Source organism: Phaethon aethereus (genome assembly GCF_964289735.1).
Source record: "Phaethon aethereus genome assembly, chromosome: 14".
Lineage (NCBI taxonomy): Eukaryota > Metazoa > Chordata > Aves > Phaethontiformes > Phaethontidae > Phaethon > Phaethon aethereus.
In genome coordinates, this window is record NC_138590.1 from 1,354,770 (window position 1) to 1,373,304 (window position 18,535).

Here is an 18,535-nt window from a genome sequence, read left to right on the forward strand (position 1 = left end):
TAAAGGCTGTGAATGCAGAGCAAGGAGGGTGAGAGGCTGGCTTCAAACTAGGAAAATAGGCAGGTCAGCAAGGCTTTTGCTGGGCAATGGTTTGATTTCATGCCTGGTGCCAAGGCCTGTGCCATTCATGCTGTAATGCTGGTTTCCCTGTCCTGAAAGACAATGGTAGTTGTCTGGCAATAGAGCATTTGTACAATAACTCTGCATTTGGAAGGATGATGCATGGGTAAGACCAGCTTATAATTCCTGTGGGGAAACCTGCTTAGTCCAAATTATACGTCTCTGGAACATTGCAGTGTAGTTTCTTCCTAGGTGTAATTAGGCTCTCCTTCAGGCCTATCTTTCCCAGAATGTTGTGGTTCATTTTGCGCATTTCTGGTCAGGGCTTTTGTATTTGAGACTGAGTGTTGTTTTGCAGCAAATAATTACTCCAACCAGCAATATTTCCCTCAGTGGGGCCAGTTGGAGCTTTTGGATTTGTTTATAAAGAATCAGAAATAACTGAGAGATTTGAGCTTCTTTATATGAAGGAGCTTGTGGAGAACACTTGCACACAGTCCTACGTTGCTTACTCCAAGTGGAGTCTGAGTACAAGTGCACTACCTATAGGCTTCACATTTCTCCATCAGTGTTAATTGTGGTTCTAAACCGGAATCAAACCATAGCATTTCAGAGTAAAATGAAATTCACCCAGAAAGATTAAACATGAGCAAAAGATGGAAACATTTGCAGGTTTGGAATGAAATGAGAGTGAGTATGGAAAATGAGAATGAGCAGCGGCTGGATCTTCCAGTATTTCCTTCTGCCTCTCTTTCCTTTGCAACCACGCACAGAGCTTTACCAAAACTGGTGTGCCTTAACGGCCATGGAAGTGAAAACCTTCCTTCTGCTTCTGACTCTGCACAATGTTTTGAACCTGGATTCCGTTTTCACATGGGTGCTGGAGAAACCATACCTCAAGTACGAGTGATACGCATAACCTGTAAAGTGTCTGAGCAATCGTCCTTTAATGTTTTCCCTTCAATTCACTGACCGTGCATGAAGGAACGTCTTTATTGCTCTGGCACACGCCTATGCTTTTTAGATTTCATGCCAACCCGGACCACAAGGTGTAGAAGTCCTTGGCAAAGTGTAACACTACTTTAAAAGTATACTGCAGCTACAGAAACCCTTTTCAGTGTGAGACCGCTGTTGCTCTTAACCATTTCTGTTCCTGCTGAGCCTTATGGAATTGCCTTTCAGTTCCCTGATCCCCACCGGAGAGGGACCCCCGGCTGGGCGGCGGCGGTGAGCACCGCTCAGAAGCCCGGTCCCCTGAGAGCGCGGCCATGGGCGGCTGCGGTGGCGTCGCGGCGCCTCCGGGTGCCGCTGTTGGCCGAGGCGGAGCGGCGCTGGAGCCGAAGCCGCAAGCCGCCGCAGCGTCCTGCCCCCGCAGGCTGCTGGCTCGCACGGCGCCGGCCAGAGCGGCAGCGGCACGGGCAGCAGCGGCGAGAGGCGGCGCGGCGCGGGGAGCAGCGGCGTCCGAGCCGGCGCCGAGATCGCTGCCCTCCGGCGGCCCCTGCTCTCGCTGCGGAGAGCGGCTGGAAGGGAGGGGGGGCAGCGGCAGGAGGGAGGAGCGCGGCGGGCGCTGCCGAGAATGGCGGGCAGGCAGGGGCAGGGGCAGAGCCGCCGGCGAGCAGGCGGGCGAGCGCTGCTGCCCGCTTTGCTGCTGTGCTTGTGGTGCCGGGCGGCGGCGGAGCGGATCCGCTACGCCATCCCCGAGGAGCTGGGCAGAGGCTCGCTGGTGGGGCCGCTGGCGCGGGACCTGGGGCTGAGCCCGGCGGAGCTGCCGGCACGCAAGCTGCGGCTCAGCGCGGAGAAGCAATACTTCGGCGTGAGCGGGGAGAGCGGGAACCTGTACGTGAGCGAGAGGCTGGACCGGGAGGAGATGTGCGGCGAGTCGGCGTCCTGCTCCGTCAGCTTCGAGGCGCTGGTGCAGAACCCGCTGAACGTCTTCCACGTCGAGGTGGCCATCCGGGACGTCAACGATAACGCGCCCGCCTTCAGCAAGGCTGCTCTCGACCTCGAGATCGGTGAATGGACGCTTCCTGGTGCCCGTTTTCCGCTGGAGGCGGCTCGAGACGCGGACGTGGGCAGCAACTCGCTGCTGACTTACCAGCTCACCAGCGACCCGTCCTTCACTCTGGCCCTGAAGGAGAGCCCGGGTGGAAAGAAGCAGCCTGAATTAGTGCTGGAGAGAGCGCTGGACCGGGAGAAGCAGAGCTCCTTTCAGCTGGTGCTGATGGTGGTGGACGGCGGGGACCCCGTGAGGTCCGGGACTGTGCAGGTTCGCGTCAACGTGTCGGACGCCAACGACAACGCGCCCGTGTTCAGCAAAAGCGTGTACGAAGCGCGAGTGCGGGAGAATCTTCCGGCGGGGTCGCTGGTGCTGCGGGTGCGAGCCACGGACGCGGACGCGGGCTCCAACGGGCGAGTCTCCTACTCCTTCGGCAACGTCCCGGACGGTGTCCGCGCCTTGTTCAGTATCGCCGGCGAGAGCGGCGAGGTGAGGACGGCGAGGCCCCTCGATTTCGAGGAGCAGAGCAAATACAGCTTCGGCCTGGAGGCGAGGGACGGAGGCGGGCTCACGGCTCACTGCGAAGTGCAGATAGACATCAGCGACGAGAACGACAACACGCCCGAGATCACGATGCTGTCGGTGTCGAGCCCGGTGCCCGAGGACGCGCCGTCCGGCACGGTGGTGGCCCTGGTGAAAGTGCGGGACCGGGACTCCGGGGAGAACGGTCAGGTGTCGTGCGAGCTGTCGGGCGAGGCGCCGCTGTCGATCGTGGCGTCGTCGGGCGGCTCGTACAAGGTGGTGACGACGAGCGCGCTGGACCGGGAGCAGGCGCCCGAGCACCGGGTGGCGGTGGTGGCCAGGGACCGGGGCAGCCCGGCGCTGTCGAGCCGCACGGCGCTGGTGCTGGAGGTGTCGGACGTGAACGACAACGCGCCGGTGTTCGAGGAGGCCGCCTACAGCGCCTACGTGGCGGAGAACAACGCGGCGGGCGCGCCGGTGCTGCGCGTGCGCGCGCGGGACGCGGACGCGGGCGCCAACGGGAGCGTGAGCTACTGGCTGGCGGGCGGCAGCGCGGGCGCGGCGCCGTACGTGTCGGTGGAGGCGCGGAGCGGCGCGGTGTTCGCGCAGCGCTCCTTCGACTACGAGAAGTGCCGGGAGTTCGCGGTGGCGGTGCGGGCGCAGGACGGCGGGGCGCCGGCGCGGAGCTCGACGGCGACGGTGCGCGTCTTCGTGCTGGACCGCAACGACAACGCGCCGCGGGTGCTGTGGCCGGCGGCGGGCGCGGGAGCGGCGGGGGCGGCCCCAGTCCCGGCCCCGTTCGAGGTGGTGCCGCGTTCGGCCGAGGCCGGGTACCTGGTGGCCAAGGTGGTGGCGGTGGACGCGGACGCGGGTCGCAACGCGTGGCTGTCGTACGAGCTGGTGCAGGCGCCGGAGCTGGCGCTGTTCCGCGTGGGGCTGCACAGCGGCGAGGTGCGGACGGCGCGGGCCGTGTCGGAGCGGGACGCGGCGAAGCAGCGGCTGGTGGCCGTGGTGAAGGACCACGGGCAGCCGGCACTGTCGACCACGGCCACGCTGCACGTGGTGCTGGCCGAGAGCTTGCAGGAGGCGCTGCCGGAGCTGAGCGAGCGGGCGGCGGGCGCCGAGTCGCCGGCGGAGCTGCAGTTCTACCTGGTGCTGGCGCTGGCGCTCCTCTCCGCCCTGTTCCTGCTGAGCGTGGCGCTGGCCGTGCTGGCGCGGGTGCGCCGGGCCGGGCCGCCCGCCGTCCTGCGCTGCCTGGGCGCGCAGCGCTTCTCCGTGGCCGGCGCCGCCTTCCCGGCCGACTTCTGCGAGGGCACCTTGCCCTACTCCTACAACCTGTGCGTGGCGCCGGGCCGCGCCGTCGCCGAGGGCGCTTGGCCGCCGCCGCCGCCGCTGCCCAGCCTGCCCGCGGAGGAGCTTCTCGGCGGGGAGCCCTGCGGGAAGCGGAGCCCGAGCAGCAGCGCCGGCGTGGGAGAGCCGCCGGCAGATGCCGACGCACCGCAGGTTGGTTCTCCTTGAGCCCTTCTCAGCCGCCGTCCCTTTTACCCATGGTGTGTCTTCCCCGGGTGGTGTGGATGGGGAGTGCCAGCCCGTGTGTCCGCCAAGGAAGGAACGGGGCATCCCCTTTGATACATTTATGTATTTTCTGGAAGGTTATTGATTGCATGATTAGTTTAACTTTTAAAGATTTCTTTAGCCTAATACCTGTGTGATTATGTTTAACGATCTACTCTTACAGTACTTAGGCTATACTTGCCTCAAGGCTAACATTTCACCTCTGTGTAAATAGTCAATCACAAGGAAAGCGTGGCTGTAGAACCAAAAGGCCTCATGAAATTAAAACAAAGGAGGGTTAAGAGCAAGGACGGAAAGATTAATGGGTATGGAGAACATATCTTCACCTTGATAACAGAAACATCCTAGCAGGAGTTCTCAAAGAATGATGATAAGAAAGAATGCCTTGGCTGTACAACAGAAGGGGCAAACATCCAAGGAGAAAAAACTATCCTCAGGAGACTGTGACCATAAAAGGAAAAAAGGAGTAGGGGGCTAACTCCCCAAACGACCACCGAAGACCACCTGAGACCTCCGCGCATGTATAGTGTAGTTTTGCAAAGCCAGCATTATGTAAATATAGTAGATAGGGAGGGAGGTGGAGATTTCTCAGAAAATGTAATGAATATGTGTAGCTGGTTACAATAAAAGAAGTATTGATGAAACTCAAGGCAGACACGTTGGGTGGAGTTATCCCCTGTGTCTCCAGTACTGCAATAAAGAATGCCTGCCTTCTAAAACTTCAAAATAAGTGTTAGAGGGTTTTCTTGCTGACTTTTTCAGTAACATTTTCATACCCCAGATGGGACTGCGCTTTTGAATTTTGACAGTTCCTGGGATCGTGGTACCTCCAGCTGGCACCGAGGAATTCTCGGGGAGAACCTCCGATCCCTGGACCAAAGAATTCTAAGCCCAGGCCCCTGGTTGTTAAGTTTTAAAGGCATTCTTTCTGTATTTTCTGGTCACCTGCCCATAAGACGCAGTGGAATCTCTGCAGGGTTAGGCTGTAAAGGTACCTATCTCCCTGTACAAGGGGATTGAATCCCTCTCTGTATGTATAAAAGGGATTCTGATCCCATAAGGGGTTCGAGTCTCCATATGGAAACAGGTCTGGTTAATTGTGATCTGACATTTGGCTATTGAATTTTGAATATCAATTACTGGTTTGTCATTTTAACAACTGTGGTCTTATATTTGGTTATTGAATTCTGGCTATTGATTATTGTTTTTTGGCAATTGTTTTATGGTAAATTGGGAGCTGCATCATCATCACAGGGTGATATTCTTAAGAAATCCCCATGGGGACATATATTGAAATATTGGAAACAGATTGTGGGACCCCTAGGCAGAACTACAAGAAGTTGATTAAATATTGTAATCAATGGTGACCTTTGTAAGTTGGATGATGGGGAGAAGTGGCCTCAGAATGGAACTTTGAATTATAATACATTGTTACAATTTAAGAAGGGAAAGTAAGTGGGATGAGGTTTACAAAGGTGTTTGAAAGTTTTGGAACAGGAGGAAGAAAATATTGAAATGTTGATGGCTCCTGAGAGACAAAAAAGGGATCAAGATTACGGAGGAATAAGATTGGAAAGAGGTGAGGTCGAGAAAGGTGAGAGGAATGAGGACCAGGGAGTAAGGTCTAGTATAGGCGCTGAGGGTTTTAGCCCAATTGTGGTGCGAACAAGAGCTACAAATACAGGGGAAGTTATACAAGCTCCCTGTGTGAAAGCAGTGGGAAGTGATGGGCCGATTACAGTTAAAGTGCCCTTTTCAATTACTGATCCAAATAATTGGAAAATAGCTGTTGGAAATTACTGAGATGATTCAGATTGCACGGTGAGTGCATTTGAAATGACGATCAAAACTCAGGATCCTGAGTGGAAAGATATTGTAGCAATAATGACCGTGGTGTTTGATAGTGCTGAAAGAGGAATCATCCACAGGGCTGTCTGAATGCAAGTGGAGACTCAGCATCAGGGACTCTCCCTGGGACAGTGGAACACCACTTTCTCTTGAAAGATCCCCACTGGGATCCCATTAGAAGTGGATCCTGACAGCTTTTAACCCAATATCAGAAATGGATTTTGTATGGTATATGGAATGCAATTCCTAAAGTGCTGAATTGGTCAAAATTACATGAGATCAAACAGGATCAAACAGAGTCTCCCACTGAGTTTATGAATAAATTAAAGGAGGCAGCCAAAAGTATACCACACTGGATCCAGATTTGGAAGAAGGGAGAAATCAATTAGCTTAGTTGTTTATTGGCCAGTCCTCAAATGATATCGGAAGAAAATTGCAGAAACTGCAAGGAGTGGATGCCCGAGACTTGGAAAAATTATTAGACGTAGCATGGGCTGTATACAGGAATAGAGATCGCCAAAAAGAGACTGTTAATGCCAAACTGATTGCTGTATTAGAAAGACCTCTTAGAGGGAGAGGAAACTTCAGAGGAGGATATCAAGGATGGGGTCGCAGCCGTGGAAGGTCCATGCCTCGGCTAGGAGAAAATCAGTGTGCATATTGTGAAAAGGAAAGGAACTGGAAAAGTGATTGCCCTAACCGGAAATTTGGAATGACTGCAGACACGCTGCTCTTGGTGGGGACAGAATGAAGGGTACTGGAGGAATCTCTCCCAGCGGAACCTCTGGTTAAAATTAAGCTGGGAGAGGGAGAAGTTGAGTTTTTAGTAGATACAGGAGCCACTTACTCTGTTTTAAGCACATTAAAAGGAGAAATTAGTAATAGATAAATAAAGGTTGTTGGTGCAACAGGAAATCAAGAAATATGGCCATTCTTTAAACCAATGAAGTTTAAATTGGGAAAACAATGGATGATACACCAATTTTTATATTTGCCAGGGTCACCCAAGCCCCTCCTGGAGAGGGTTTTCTTAGAAAACTTAGAAAGAAGATTTAAGGATGGAGAAGTAGAAGTATTGATCCCTGAAACTAAATTTGTTGAAGCCACAGCCTTGTTATGGCAGGATATATTGACAACTGAAAAGGAAATTCCCCAAGATGTGGAAAATCAAGTGATCCCGATTTTATGGGCAGGAGAAGTACCATGGAAATCTAGGCATACTGATCTATTAAGAGTTGAACTTAAGCCAGGAATGACACCCCTAAGGTTAAAACAATATACCCTAAAATTAGAAGACAAGGTGGGATTAATTCCCATAATAAAAAAAATTCTTAAATATGGTCTATTAGCAGAATGTGAATCTAAATATAATACTTCGATATTTCACCTGTCAAAAAGGTAGATGGGAAAACGTGTAGATTGGTTCAGAACTTAAGAGCTATTAACCAAATTGTCCAAGATATTCATCCAGTGGTTGCTAATCCCTAACTTTGCCGACCTCTCTAACTGAGAAGCAGAGGTGGTTTACAGTTTTAGATTTAAAGGGTGTGGTTTTCTGTATAGCTCTTGACTTAAATAGTTGAGAGTTGTTTGCATTTGAGTGGGAAAATCCTGAGACTGGGCAAAAGACCCAATGTGCCTGGACAGTGTTGCCCCAAGGATTCAAGAATAGCCCCGCTATCTTTGGAAATCAGCTGGCAAAAGAACTGGAATTCTGATGAGAGTGCCAGCCCTCGGACTACCTGATCTTACAAAACCTTTTGAACTGTTTACCTATGAAAGGCAAGCGGTGGCTTTGGGAGTGTTGGCGCAGCGTTTAGGAGATCAAAGATGCACTGTAGCTTATTTCTCAAAATAATTGGATCCTGTGAGCCAAGGATGGCTGGCATGCCTAAGGGCAGTAGTGGCGACAGTACTGCTCATCCAGGAAGCCTGGAAGCTGACCTTGGGACAGAAGATGACTGTTTATGTTCCACACATGGTCGTCACAATATTAGAACAAAAAGGGGGACACTGGTTACCTCCCAGTAGAATGCTAAAGTATCAAATAGTCCTGATAGAACAAGATGGCATTACACTTCAAACGACTGCCATTGTTAACCCTGCAGTGTTCCTCTCTGCCAGACAAGTCGAAGGAACACCAGAACATGACTGCCTGCAAACTATTGAAGAGACATACTCCAGCAGACCAGATCTGAGGGATACCACTTTAAAGAATCCAGATTGGGAACTGTACACCAATGGTAGCAGCTTTGTGTGAAATGGAATATGCAGTAACCACACTCAAAGATATAGTAGAAGTGAAGGCTCTGCCTTCAAAAACATCTGCACAGAAGGCTGAACTAATAGCTTTGACAGGAGCCTTGGAGTTGAGTACTGGAAAAACTGTAAATATTTGGACTAATTCTAAATATGCATTCGGGATAGTGCATGCTCATGGACCCATTTGAGAGGATAGGGGATTGTTATCAGCTCAAAGAACTGAAATTAAACATGCTGAACAGATCCTGAGCTTGCTGGAAAGTGTCAAAGCCCTGAAGGCTGTTGCTAAAATGCATTGTAAAGCACATCAATCAGATAAAATCACTCAAGGGAAAGGGAATAAACTGGCCAACTTAATGGCAAAAGAAGTTGCAGAAAAAGGCACTGAAATGCTAGATCTAGTCCCAAGAAAGCAAAAATTTTTGGCAGAAACACCAAAATATGACCCACTGGATCAAAACCTAATTAATACATTATTAACTCATAAGCTGGAGGACAGATGGGCAATGACCCCTAATGGTCAATTGGTAATACCTTATTTTCTTATGAGACACTTAGTACAACAAGAACATAATAAAGTACATTGGGGAACTGAAAATTTATTAGAATACTTACAAAAGATAATAATCAGCCAAAATGTGGTAGAAACTGTGAAATCAATTACTGAAAGATGTGAATTGTGTTGCAAAAATAATCCCAAGATCCAGAACAAAAATAAAGGACATTTGCCTGGAAAATATTGGCAAATTGATTTTACTGAATTACCAAGAAAAGGGAGGAATTGAAGTATCTACTTGTTTTAGTAGGTACCTTTATGGGTTGGCCCAAGGCTTTTCCATGTCGCACCAACAAGGCCAAGGAAGTTGTAAAGATATTATTGAAAGAAATCATTCCACGATTTGGAGTCCCCTTGGGAATGTCATCAGACAGAGGTTCCCACTTCATAGCAGCAGCTGTTAGTCAGGTGAGCAGATTACTGGGAATCTCCTAGGATGTCCATACACCTTATAGACCACAATCGAGTGGAAAAGTAGAAAGGATGAATTCTACTCTTAAAACACAGTTGGGAAAATTATGTCAGGAAACATCTATGACTTGGGTGCAAACTTTACCTTCAGTCCTATTGAAAATTTGAATTCAGCCCAGAGGAAAATATAAGTTCAGCCGTATGAAATTCTGCATGGTTGACCATATCAAATGCCCAGTTTACCAGGAAACATGCATATAACTGGAAAGATTGATATGAGAAAGTACTGAATATCATTGGGAAAAACTCTACAATAAATAAACAAGCAAGTTGTTCTGAATAAATCTTTAGGTCTTGATTCCCCAGGACACAGGTTTCAGCCTGGAGATTGGGTATATGTGAAATCTTGGAATTCAGAATCATTAACCGAAAAGTGGAAAGGACCTTTCCAGGTTCTCCTAACGACATACACTGCTGTTAAGGTTTGGAAAAAAGGACCCTAGATTCACTATTTGAGGATCAAGAAGGCTTCCCTTCCATGGGTGACAGAACAACAGGATCCTTTGAAGTTGAAGATAAAATGACAAAATATATAAATATATTGTGCTTATTGTAAATTTGATAACCATGAGTCCAGTTTGTGAAATGCTTTACTGGGATCAAAATGTACATCTAATGCTGTACTCGAATGTTACTCAAATACTCCATAAAAGTGATTGCTGGATCTCTACCCAGATCCCAGAAAATTTGAGGAAAGATATACCTTTAATAGGGATACCACTTCCTAATCAAATTAATTGGACCAATCCAAGAATTTGGGAAAATGCCACCTTAGAAAGAAGCCCTAGTGCATGCTGGACATGAGAATTAGAGATCAGTGGTTTATCTCTACCTAACTCTAGTTGGTCGTGTTTATTCAATTCAGGAAATGGAGAATTTGTGGGCAATTTTGAAAATTGTAACAAGACTCGATCATTGAATTGGTCAGGAATAACTCCTGCTTTTGTGACGCTAAATTACAGAGGTCTTCCTGTTCCCACGGGAACAGGTTGGTATTGGCTATGTGGCAGTAACAGAAATAATAGAAAATAAGACAGCAGATGCAATTCAAGCATTACAAAAAGAAGTCTACCCTGTCACAGGTAGTACACCTAAAGGGAATAGCACTAGATTTATTACTGGCCTCACAGGGAGGTGTTTGTACTGTTATAAAAAACAGTTGTTGCATGTATGTGGACCAAAGTGGCAGAATATCTGCTGAGATAGAAGAAATTTGGATACAGACTAAAGTGTTACATAAAATGGCAAAAGATGATAACTCTTGGGGATTTGAAGAAATATGGAACAAACTTACATCATGGTTATCAGATCTCACTTGACTAAAGAGTCACAGAATCACAGAATCATTAAGGTTGGAAAAGACCTTTAAGATCATCCAGTCCAACCATCAACCCAACACTACCAAGCCCACTAAACCATATCCCAAAGTGCCACATCTACATGTTTTTTGAACACTTCCAGTGATGGTGACTCCACCACCTCCCTGGACAGCCTGTTCCAATGCTTGACTACTCTCTCGGTGAAGAAATTTTTCTTAATATCTAGTCTAAACCTCCCCTGGCACAACTTGAGGCCATTTCCTCTCATCCTATCACTAGTTACTTGGGAGAAGAGACCAACACCCACCTCTCCACAACCCCCTTTCAGGTAGTTGTAGAGAGCGATAAGGTCTCCCCTCAGCCTCCTCCCCTCCAGACTGAACAACCCCAGTTCCCTCAGCCACTCCTCATAAGACTTGTGCTCCAGACCCCTCACCAGCTTCGTTGCCCTTCTTTGGACACACTCAAGGATGTCGATGTCCTTCTTGTAGTGAGGGGCCCAAAACTGAACACAGTATCGGAGGTGCAGCCTCACCAGTGCCAAGTACAGGGGTACAACACTTCCCTACTCCTGCTAGCCACGCCATTTCTGATACAGGCCAGGACGCTGTTGGCCTCCTTGGCCACCTGGGCACACAGCTGGTTCATGTTCAGATGGCTGTCAACCAGCACCCCCAGGTCCTTTTCTGCCGGGCAGCTCTCCAGCCGCTCCTCCCCAAGCCTGTAGCGTTGCATGGGGTTGTTGTGACTGAAGTGCAGGACCTGGCACTCGGCCTTATTAAACCTCATACAGTTGACCTCGGCCCATCGATGCAGCCTGTCCAGATCCCTCTGCAGAGCCCTCCTACCCTCCAGCAGATCAACACTCCCACCCAGCTTGGTGTCATCTGCAAACTTACTGAGGGAGCACGCGATCCCCTCATCCAGATCATCAATAAAGGTATTGAACAAGACCGGCCCCAGAACCAAGCCCTGGGGAACACCACTTGTGACTGGTCACCAACTGTATTTAATGCCATTCACCAGGATTCTCTGAGCTCAGCCGTCCAGGCAGTTCTTTACCCAGTGAAGAGTACACCTCTCTAAGCCACAAGCCGACAGTTTCTCCAGGAGAATGCTGTGGGAGACGCTGTCAAAGGCTTTACTAAAGCCCAGGTAGACAACATCCTCATCCACTGGGTGGGTCACCTGGTCATAGAAGGAGGTCAGGTTGGTCAAGCAGGACCTGCCTTTCATAAACCCCTGCTGGCTGGGCCTGATCCCTTGGTTGTCCTGCACATGCCCTGTGAGCACCCTCAAGAGATCCATAATCTTCCCCAAACCGAGGTCAGGCTGACAGGCCTGTAGTCCCTGGGATCCTCCTTCCGGCCCTTCTTGTAGATGGGCATCACATTGGCAAGTCTCCAGTCCTCCGGGACCTCCCCTGTTAACCAGGACTGCTGACAAATGATGGCGAGGTGCTTGGCAAGCTCCTGTGCCAGCTCTCTCAGTACTCTTGGGTGGATCCCATCAGGCCCCACAGACTTGTGGGTATGTAGGTGTCATAGCAGGTCCTTAACTGTTTCCTGCTGGATTATGAGGAGTTTATTGTGCTCTCCATCCCTGCCTTTCAGCTCAGGGGGCTGAATACCCTTCGGATACCTGGTGTGGCTATTAAAGACTGAGGCAAAGAAGGCATTAAGTACCTCAGCCTTGTCCTCATCCTTGGTGAATGTTCCCCCCCACATCCAGTAAGAGATGGAGATTCTCCTTGCCTCTCTTTCTGTTCTTAATATATTTGTAGAAGCATTTTTTGTTACCCTTTATGACTGTGGGCAGATTGAGCTCCAGCTGGGCTTTTGTCTTTCTAATTTTGTCTCTGCTTGACCTAACAAGATCTTAGTATGCTTCTTGAGTTGCCTTCCCCTTCTTCCAAAGGTGATAAACTCTCCTCATTTCCCTGAGTCCCAGCAAAATTTCCCTGTTCAGCCAGGCTGGTCATCTTCCCTGCCAGCTCATCTTATGGCACATGGGGACGGCTTACAGCACATGAGGACCATGGGAATCTTTCTGTAGTCATCATAATAATTGTAGCAATAAGTTTTTTGGGCTTGTGTAATAATCCAATGTTGCAATTCTTTCTCCCAATCAAATTGGAAAATAAAATATGGTGGCTTAGTTTTAGACTTTAAAGGGGAACCTTTAGAAGGCTCTAGAAGAGGGGGGAATTGATACTTAGCAACTTACTTTGCTTAGAGCAAAGCCAATGCAGGAGACCCCCGGTTTCCATCTGAGGGAGGATATTCATTGCTGCTTTGTTCTAGAGTCCTTGCCTCTGAGCCTTTCCTAACCTCGTGCTGGCAGTAGTGGGCTGCTGCTCTGCTGTGGCCATTAGCACCAATCTGTGTTTCCACAAACGAATAAAATCATCCTGTACCCCCACATTTTTGGCAAGTGCAAACCCACCCTTCCTGCCTCAGCAGTTTTCACTTATGTAGACTGAATGGGAGGTTCTTGCCATTCAGCTTGTGCTGGATAAATGGTACAGGTGTGGTGAAACCTCTTGTCCTGGTTCATCACACATTCAGTTTCAGCTGAGAAGTTTTGTCTGCCAAACTTGTGCTGTCTTCAGTGCTGTGTGTTAGTAATGGCCAAAGGGGGATCTGTACTGTGTGAAATGAGATCCACTGATTCTACACAACAGGGTTGGGTAATAGGGTTGATGCTTTGTGTTGAGGATTTTTCCTTTCTGATTTATTTTTCGCTGAAGCGATGTACTTGGATGTGGTTGACAGCTGAACAAAACCTCATTGGTTAATGCTGTTTGTGTTGGCCTCCCAAAAGACAGGTGCATCTGGCTCCATGCATGGAGAACTTACAGATTGTTCCTCTGCCTCTGCCGTGTGCCCTGCCATCTTTTGGTGGGAGGCTGCTGCAGAACTGGAAGCACTTGTGCGGCTGATCAGTTTTTCGCAGGCACTATTTTTCTGAGTTCTTTGTGAAGTTGTTTTGTGCAGTTGTTTCTCATTTTTTGTTCCCTCTTTTTTTACTGTTTCTGATCTGTTTTTTTCTACAAAGGTTAAGCTGTAGAATGGCATCTCAAAATAAGAAAAAAGTCTTATCTTTCTATAAAACAGTTTCCTATTTCAGAGCATGTTAGCTTTTTATATCCCCTTTACCAAACAGTTGTACTTTGTTTAATGTGAAGAGTTTGCTTTATGTTGTTCTTTTTGCTGTTTTTTTTCTTTTTGTAACAACCTCCCCACACAGAGTGTGCATCTCCATTGCTGCCTGCTGCTGACTTACTGCAGAGCATAAGGTTATAACCAAAAATTCTGAAGCGATTGTGAAGTTGGAGAAGGGGAAGAAATGGAGGCTGCTTGAGAGTAGCCTCTGATGTGCAGGTGAAAAGTAATAAAGTCAAGAGGGAAAGGTCATCCCTGTGCTGCGTGGTACAGGGACTGGCCATTCCCACTGATCCCCTTAGACATAATGAGCTCTTCTGATGCTGGACGTCCATATTTTGCATTCATTATTCATTGTGGCAGCAATTCTTGGTTCATCAACCTTGGTTCAGCTTCAGCTGTAGCATTTTGTCTATGGAATGTGCGTTCTTTTAAATGGTAAGAGTTATTAAGGGTGAACATGGATCCTGACAGTATAGAGTGAGATCTGCTGATTCTGCACAACGAGGTCAGGAAATGAGGTTGACCCTCGGTGTTTGGGATCTTTCCTTCCTGACGGCTTTTTCCTGAAGAGATGTACCTGAACCTGTTTGATGGGTGAACAAAAAACTGTTGGTTAATGCTCTTACAGTGAAAGAAAAGCACGGCTAATAGAAAAGCCAATACAGGAGCTCACCAGTCTCCATCTGAGGGAGGATCTTCATTGCTGCCTTGTGCTGTTGGTCAGGAAGTGGGAAGTAATGTGGCTCTATGAGGCACTTCTGATCTGTAGAAAGGGTGAGGGAAAACTCATTCAAGCACGACTGCTACAGAAGCTCTGCAGATTCTGTTGTGAACTGATGGACTAAGACTTGTAATATTCGACACGTCGTATTCAGAGAACATTCCATCTGTATCATATCAGCATTACAAATTTCACCGGCATGGAAGAAGTACCATGACCCCAGGAGGCCTCTACCTTCCTCCCGGTCGCGATCGCCTGGAGGATGAACGGAGAGCTGAGCTGGAGAAACGCCGAGGCGGGAGATCCGCGCCGGGCGGGAACCGCTGCCTCCGTGTCGACGGTGCCATCCCCGCGAGCTGCCCGTGGGAAAGGCAGGGCGGGCAGCGCTGGGCAGCGCTCGGTGCCTGCAGTGCCGGGAGGAGGCTGCGGGCGCCGCTGTTGACCGAGGAGGAGCGAGAGGAAGGCCGGAGCGCTGCAGGCAGCCCCGCCCGCTGCGGCCCGGCTCGCTCGCTCGCTCGCTCGCTGGCTGGCTCGGCGGGCGGGCGCTCTGCGAGCGTCCCCGCGGTGCGGAGCCGCGCTGCAGCGAGGCGGAGGGGCCGGCGGCCGCGCCCGGGAGCGGGAGCCGAAGCGGGAGTCGGCCGGGCGGGCAGCTGCCGGCGGTGGTGCGGGGCCGGCGTGTCCGCGGCGGCGATGTGCGCGGCGGGGAGGCGCTGGGGCCGGCGGGAGCGAGCCCTGCTGTGGTGCGTGCTGCTGGCGGCGTGGGAGGCGGCGTGGGGGCAGCTGCGCTACTCGGTTCCCGAGGAGATGCCGAAGGGCTCGTTCGTGGGCGACGTGGCCAAGGACTTGGGGCTGGAGCTGCCGGCGCTCCGCGACCGCGGCGTCCGCATCTTGGACAGAGGTAGGACGCAGTATTTCGCTCTGCACGGCAAGACGGGACACTTAGTGACGGTGGAGAGGATAGACAGAGAGCAGCTCTGCGAGAGTGTGCAGCAATGCGTGCTGCGCTGTGAGGTGATAGTGGAGGGGGAAATGGAGGTTTACGAAACAGAAGTGGAGATCACGGACATTAACGACAATGCGCCTGGCTTCCGAGAGACAGAAACGGAGCTGACAATGAGCGAGACGACGTCCCCGGGGTGGCGGTTTCCCCTGGCCGAGGCTCACGACCCCGACTTGGGGCTGTATTCGCTGCAGAGCTACGAGCTGAGCGGCGACGAGCACTTCTCGCTGGCCGTGCAGGCGGGCCCCGGCGGGGATCAGCGCCCCGAGCTGGTGCTGGCGAAGGCGCTGGACCGGGAGGCGGCGGCGTTTCACGAGCTGGTGCTGCGAGCGAGCGACGGCGGAGAGCCGGCGCGGACGGGCACGGCGCGGATCCGCGTGGCGGTGCTGGACGCGAACGACAACGCGCCCGTATTCGGCCAGGCGGAGTACAGGCTGCGTGTGCCCGAGGACGTGCCCGTGGGGTCTGCCCTCCTCACCGTCACGGCCACCGACGCCGACGACGGGCTGAACGGGCACTTGAAATATTCCTTGAAAAAAATCACAGAGAAAGCCTGGAAGATTTTTGAGCTGGACGCCGAGACGGGAGCGATCGCGCTGGTGCGGAGCCTGGACTTCGAGGAAGGCGATTCGTACGAACTGGAGGTGCAGGCACGAGACGGCGGCGGCCTTTTCGACACGGCGAAAGTCGCGATCACGGTGACAGACGTCAACGACAACGCGCCCGAACTGACAGTTTCGTCGGCGCTGAGCGCGATCTCGGAGGACGCCCCGCCGGGGACGGTGGTGGCCCTGCTGCACGTGCAGGACCGGGACTCGGGGGCGAACGGCGAGGTGCGGTGCTCCCTGGACGGCGGCGTCCCGTTCCGGCTGCAAAGCTCGCAGGGCAGCTACTACCGCGTGGTGACGGCGAGCGAGCTGGACCGGGAGGAGGTGGCGGAGTACAACGTGACGGTGCGGGCGGCGGACGGCGGGTCGCCGGCGCTGCGCAGCAGCGCGGTGCTGGCGCTGCGCGTGCTGGACGTGAACGACAACGCGCCGGTGTTCGCGGAGGCGCGCTACAGCGCCCGGCTGCCCGAGAACAACGCGGCGGGCGCGCTGGTGCTGACGGTGCGGGCGGCCGACGCGGACTGGGGGCAGAACGCGCGCGTGCGGTACCGGCTGTCGGAGGGGCGGGTGCGGGGCGCGCCGCTCTCGTCCTACGTGTCGGTGCAGGCGGAGACGGGCGCGCTGTACGCGCTGCGCTCCTTCGACTACGAGGAGGTGCGCGAGCTGGGGCTGTGGGTGCTGGCGGAGGACGGCGGCGCGCCGGCGATGGGCAGCAACGTGTCGGTGCGGCTCGTGATCGTGGACGAGAACGACAACGCGCCGCAGGTGCTGTACCCGCCGCCGGCGCCGGCCCCGGCCTCGGGGGCGGGCACGAGCGCGGGCGCGGTCTGGGCGGGCGTGGAGCTGGCGCCGCGCTCGGCGGAGCCCGGGGCGCTGGTGGCCAAGGTGGTGGCGGTGGACGCGGACGCGGGGCAGAACGCGTGGCTGTCGTACGAGCTGGCCAAGGCGACGGAGCCGGGGCTGTTCCGCGTGGGGCTGCACAGCGGCGAGGTGCGCACGGCGCGCTTCCCGCTGGCCCGCGACGCGGCGCGGCAGAGCCTGGTGGTGGTGGTGAAGGACCACGGGCGGCCGGCGCTGTCGGCCACGGCCACGCTGACGGTGGTGCTGGCCGAGAGCGTGGCCGAGCTGCTGTCGGAGCTGGGCAGCGCGGCGGCGGCGGCGCCGGGCGAGCCGGCCGGCAGCCTGACGCGCTGGCTGGTGGTGGCCGTGGCGGCCGTGTCCTGCCTCTTCCTCGCCTTCCTGCTGCTGCTGCTGGCGCTGCGCCTGCGGCGCTGGCGCCGCTCGCAGCTGCTGGCGGCGGGCAGCGGCGCCTTGCGCGGCGTGCCGGCCTCGCACTTCGTGGGCATCGACGGCGTCCGCGCCTTCCTGCACTCCTACTCGCACGAGGTGTCGCTCACCGCCGACTCGCGCAAGAGCCAGCTCCGCTTGTCGGGCGCCAGCTGCTGCGACACCCTCCCGGCCCGGCCGCCGCCCGACGAGCCCGCGCCGCTGCTCGGGGAGGAGCCTGCCGGCGCCCGCCGCGCGGACCCCGCCGCTGCCCCGGTGAGTTCCTCCGGCGAGACCTTCCCGCCTTGCCTCTCCTGCCTCTCGGGACGCTTGGCCCTTCCGCTGCCTTTCCTCTGCGCATGTCGGTAGGGCGAGGTACAGCTTCCTGCGCAGAGAGACCCCATGTGCGCGGGCCTCCGGCGTATTTGGGTACTTGCTGGGTTTCGGGCCTTTGCTGGGTTTTTCCTCAGCCTTATGGCGGGTGTGGCAGGCAGGAGAGCTGAGGCTACATTAGTGTTCATTCCTGTCTGTGGTGGGAGGAGGAGAGGTGAACTAGATGTATACACAGTAGAAGCAGTGCAACAGTTGCAAATGGATAATTTAGGCTGCTTAACGTATCATCCACAAAGATATAAAATGGATGATTTTAAATATAAATTTGTATAAAGTGCAACTTAACAGAATATGATGGCATGTTTCACTCTATTACTCATTCAACATGGAAAAGGTATACAGGAAACCAAATGACAAATTTGTATGATTTACGCATGTATCGAATGGAATTAATGTGTATATTGAGAAGAGAAAGTAGGGGATACCCTCCTGTTGAGTCACGAGGTTTAGAGTGGACCAAAATCCACCCATAGTCCCAGACTTGGTCAATGGTTTATGATTAAGGTTAGGTAAGGAAAATAAAGGAATGCTATCCCAGTGAGTCAAGAAGTTCAGAATGAACCACATTGCTTTCTAAGGTCCTTCTCAGAGAGGAGTCTAGGTGCGGCTGCATCCAATCCTAGTCCCAGATTTGGTCAACGGTTCATGACTAAAAGGTAGCGTATGAGGGATTCTGGTGTAGTGATATATGTTGTGCTTGATGTAACTTTAGGATGGCAACAATAATACAAAATAACAGCATTCGCATTCACTAACGATATTGAGATAAAA

At 52.5% G+C, this 18,535-nt stretch overlaps 1 protein-coding gene across 1 annotated transcript; it reads left to right on the top strand.

The window, feature by feature from the left end:
- Positions 1–1,545: 1,545 nt before the first annotated feature.
- On the top strand, positions 1,546–17,740 carry LOC309410047 (uncharacterized protein; the record flags this gene model as incomplete). Its single annotated transcript, XM_082006364.1, is given in 4 exon segments — positions 1,546–4,081; positions 10,279–10,372; positions 14,783–15,027; positions 15,029–17,740. Coding segments are annotated over 4 exon segments (5,496 nt in total). The 5' UTR covers positions 1,546–1,636.
- Between the last annotated feature and the right edge of the window lie 795 nt (positions 17,741–18,535).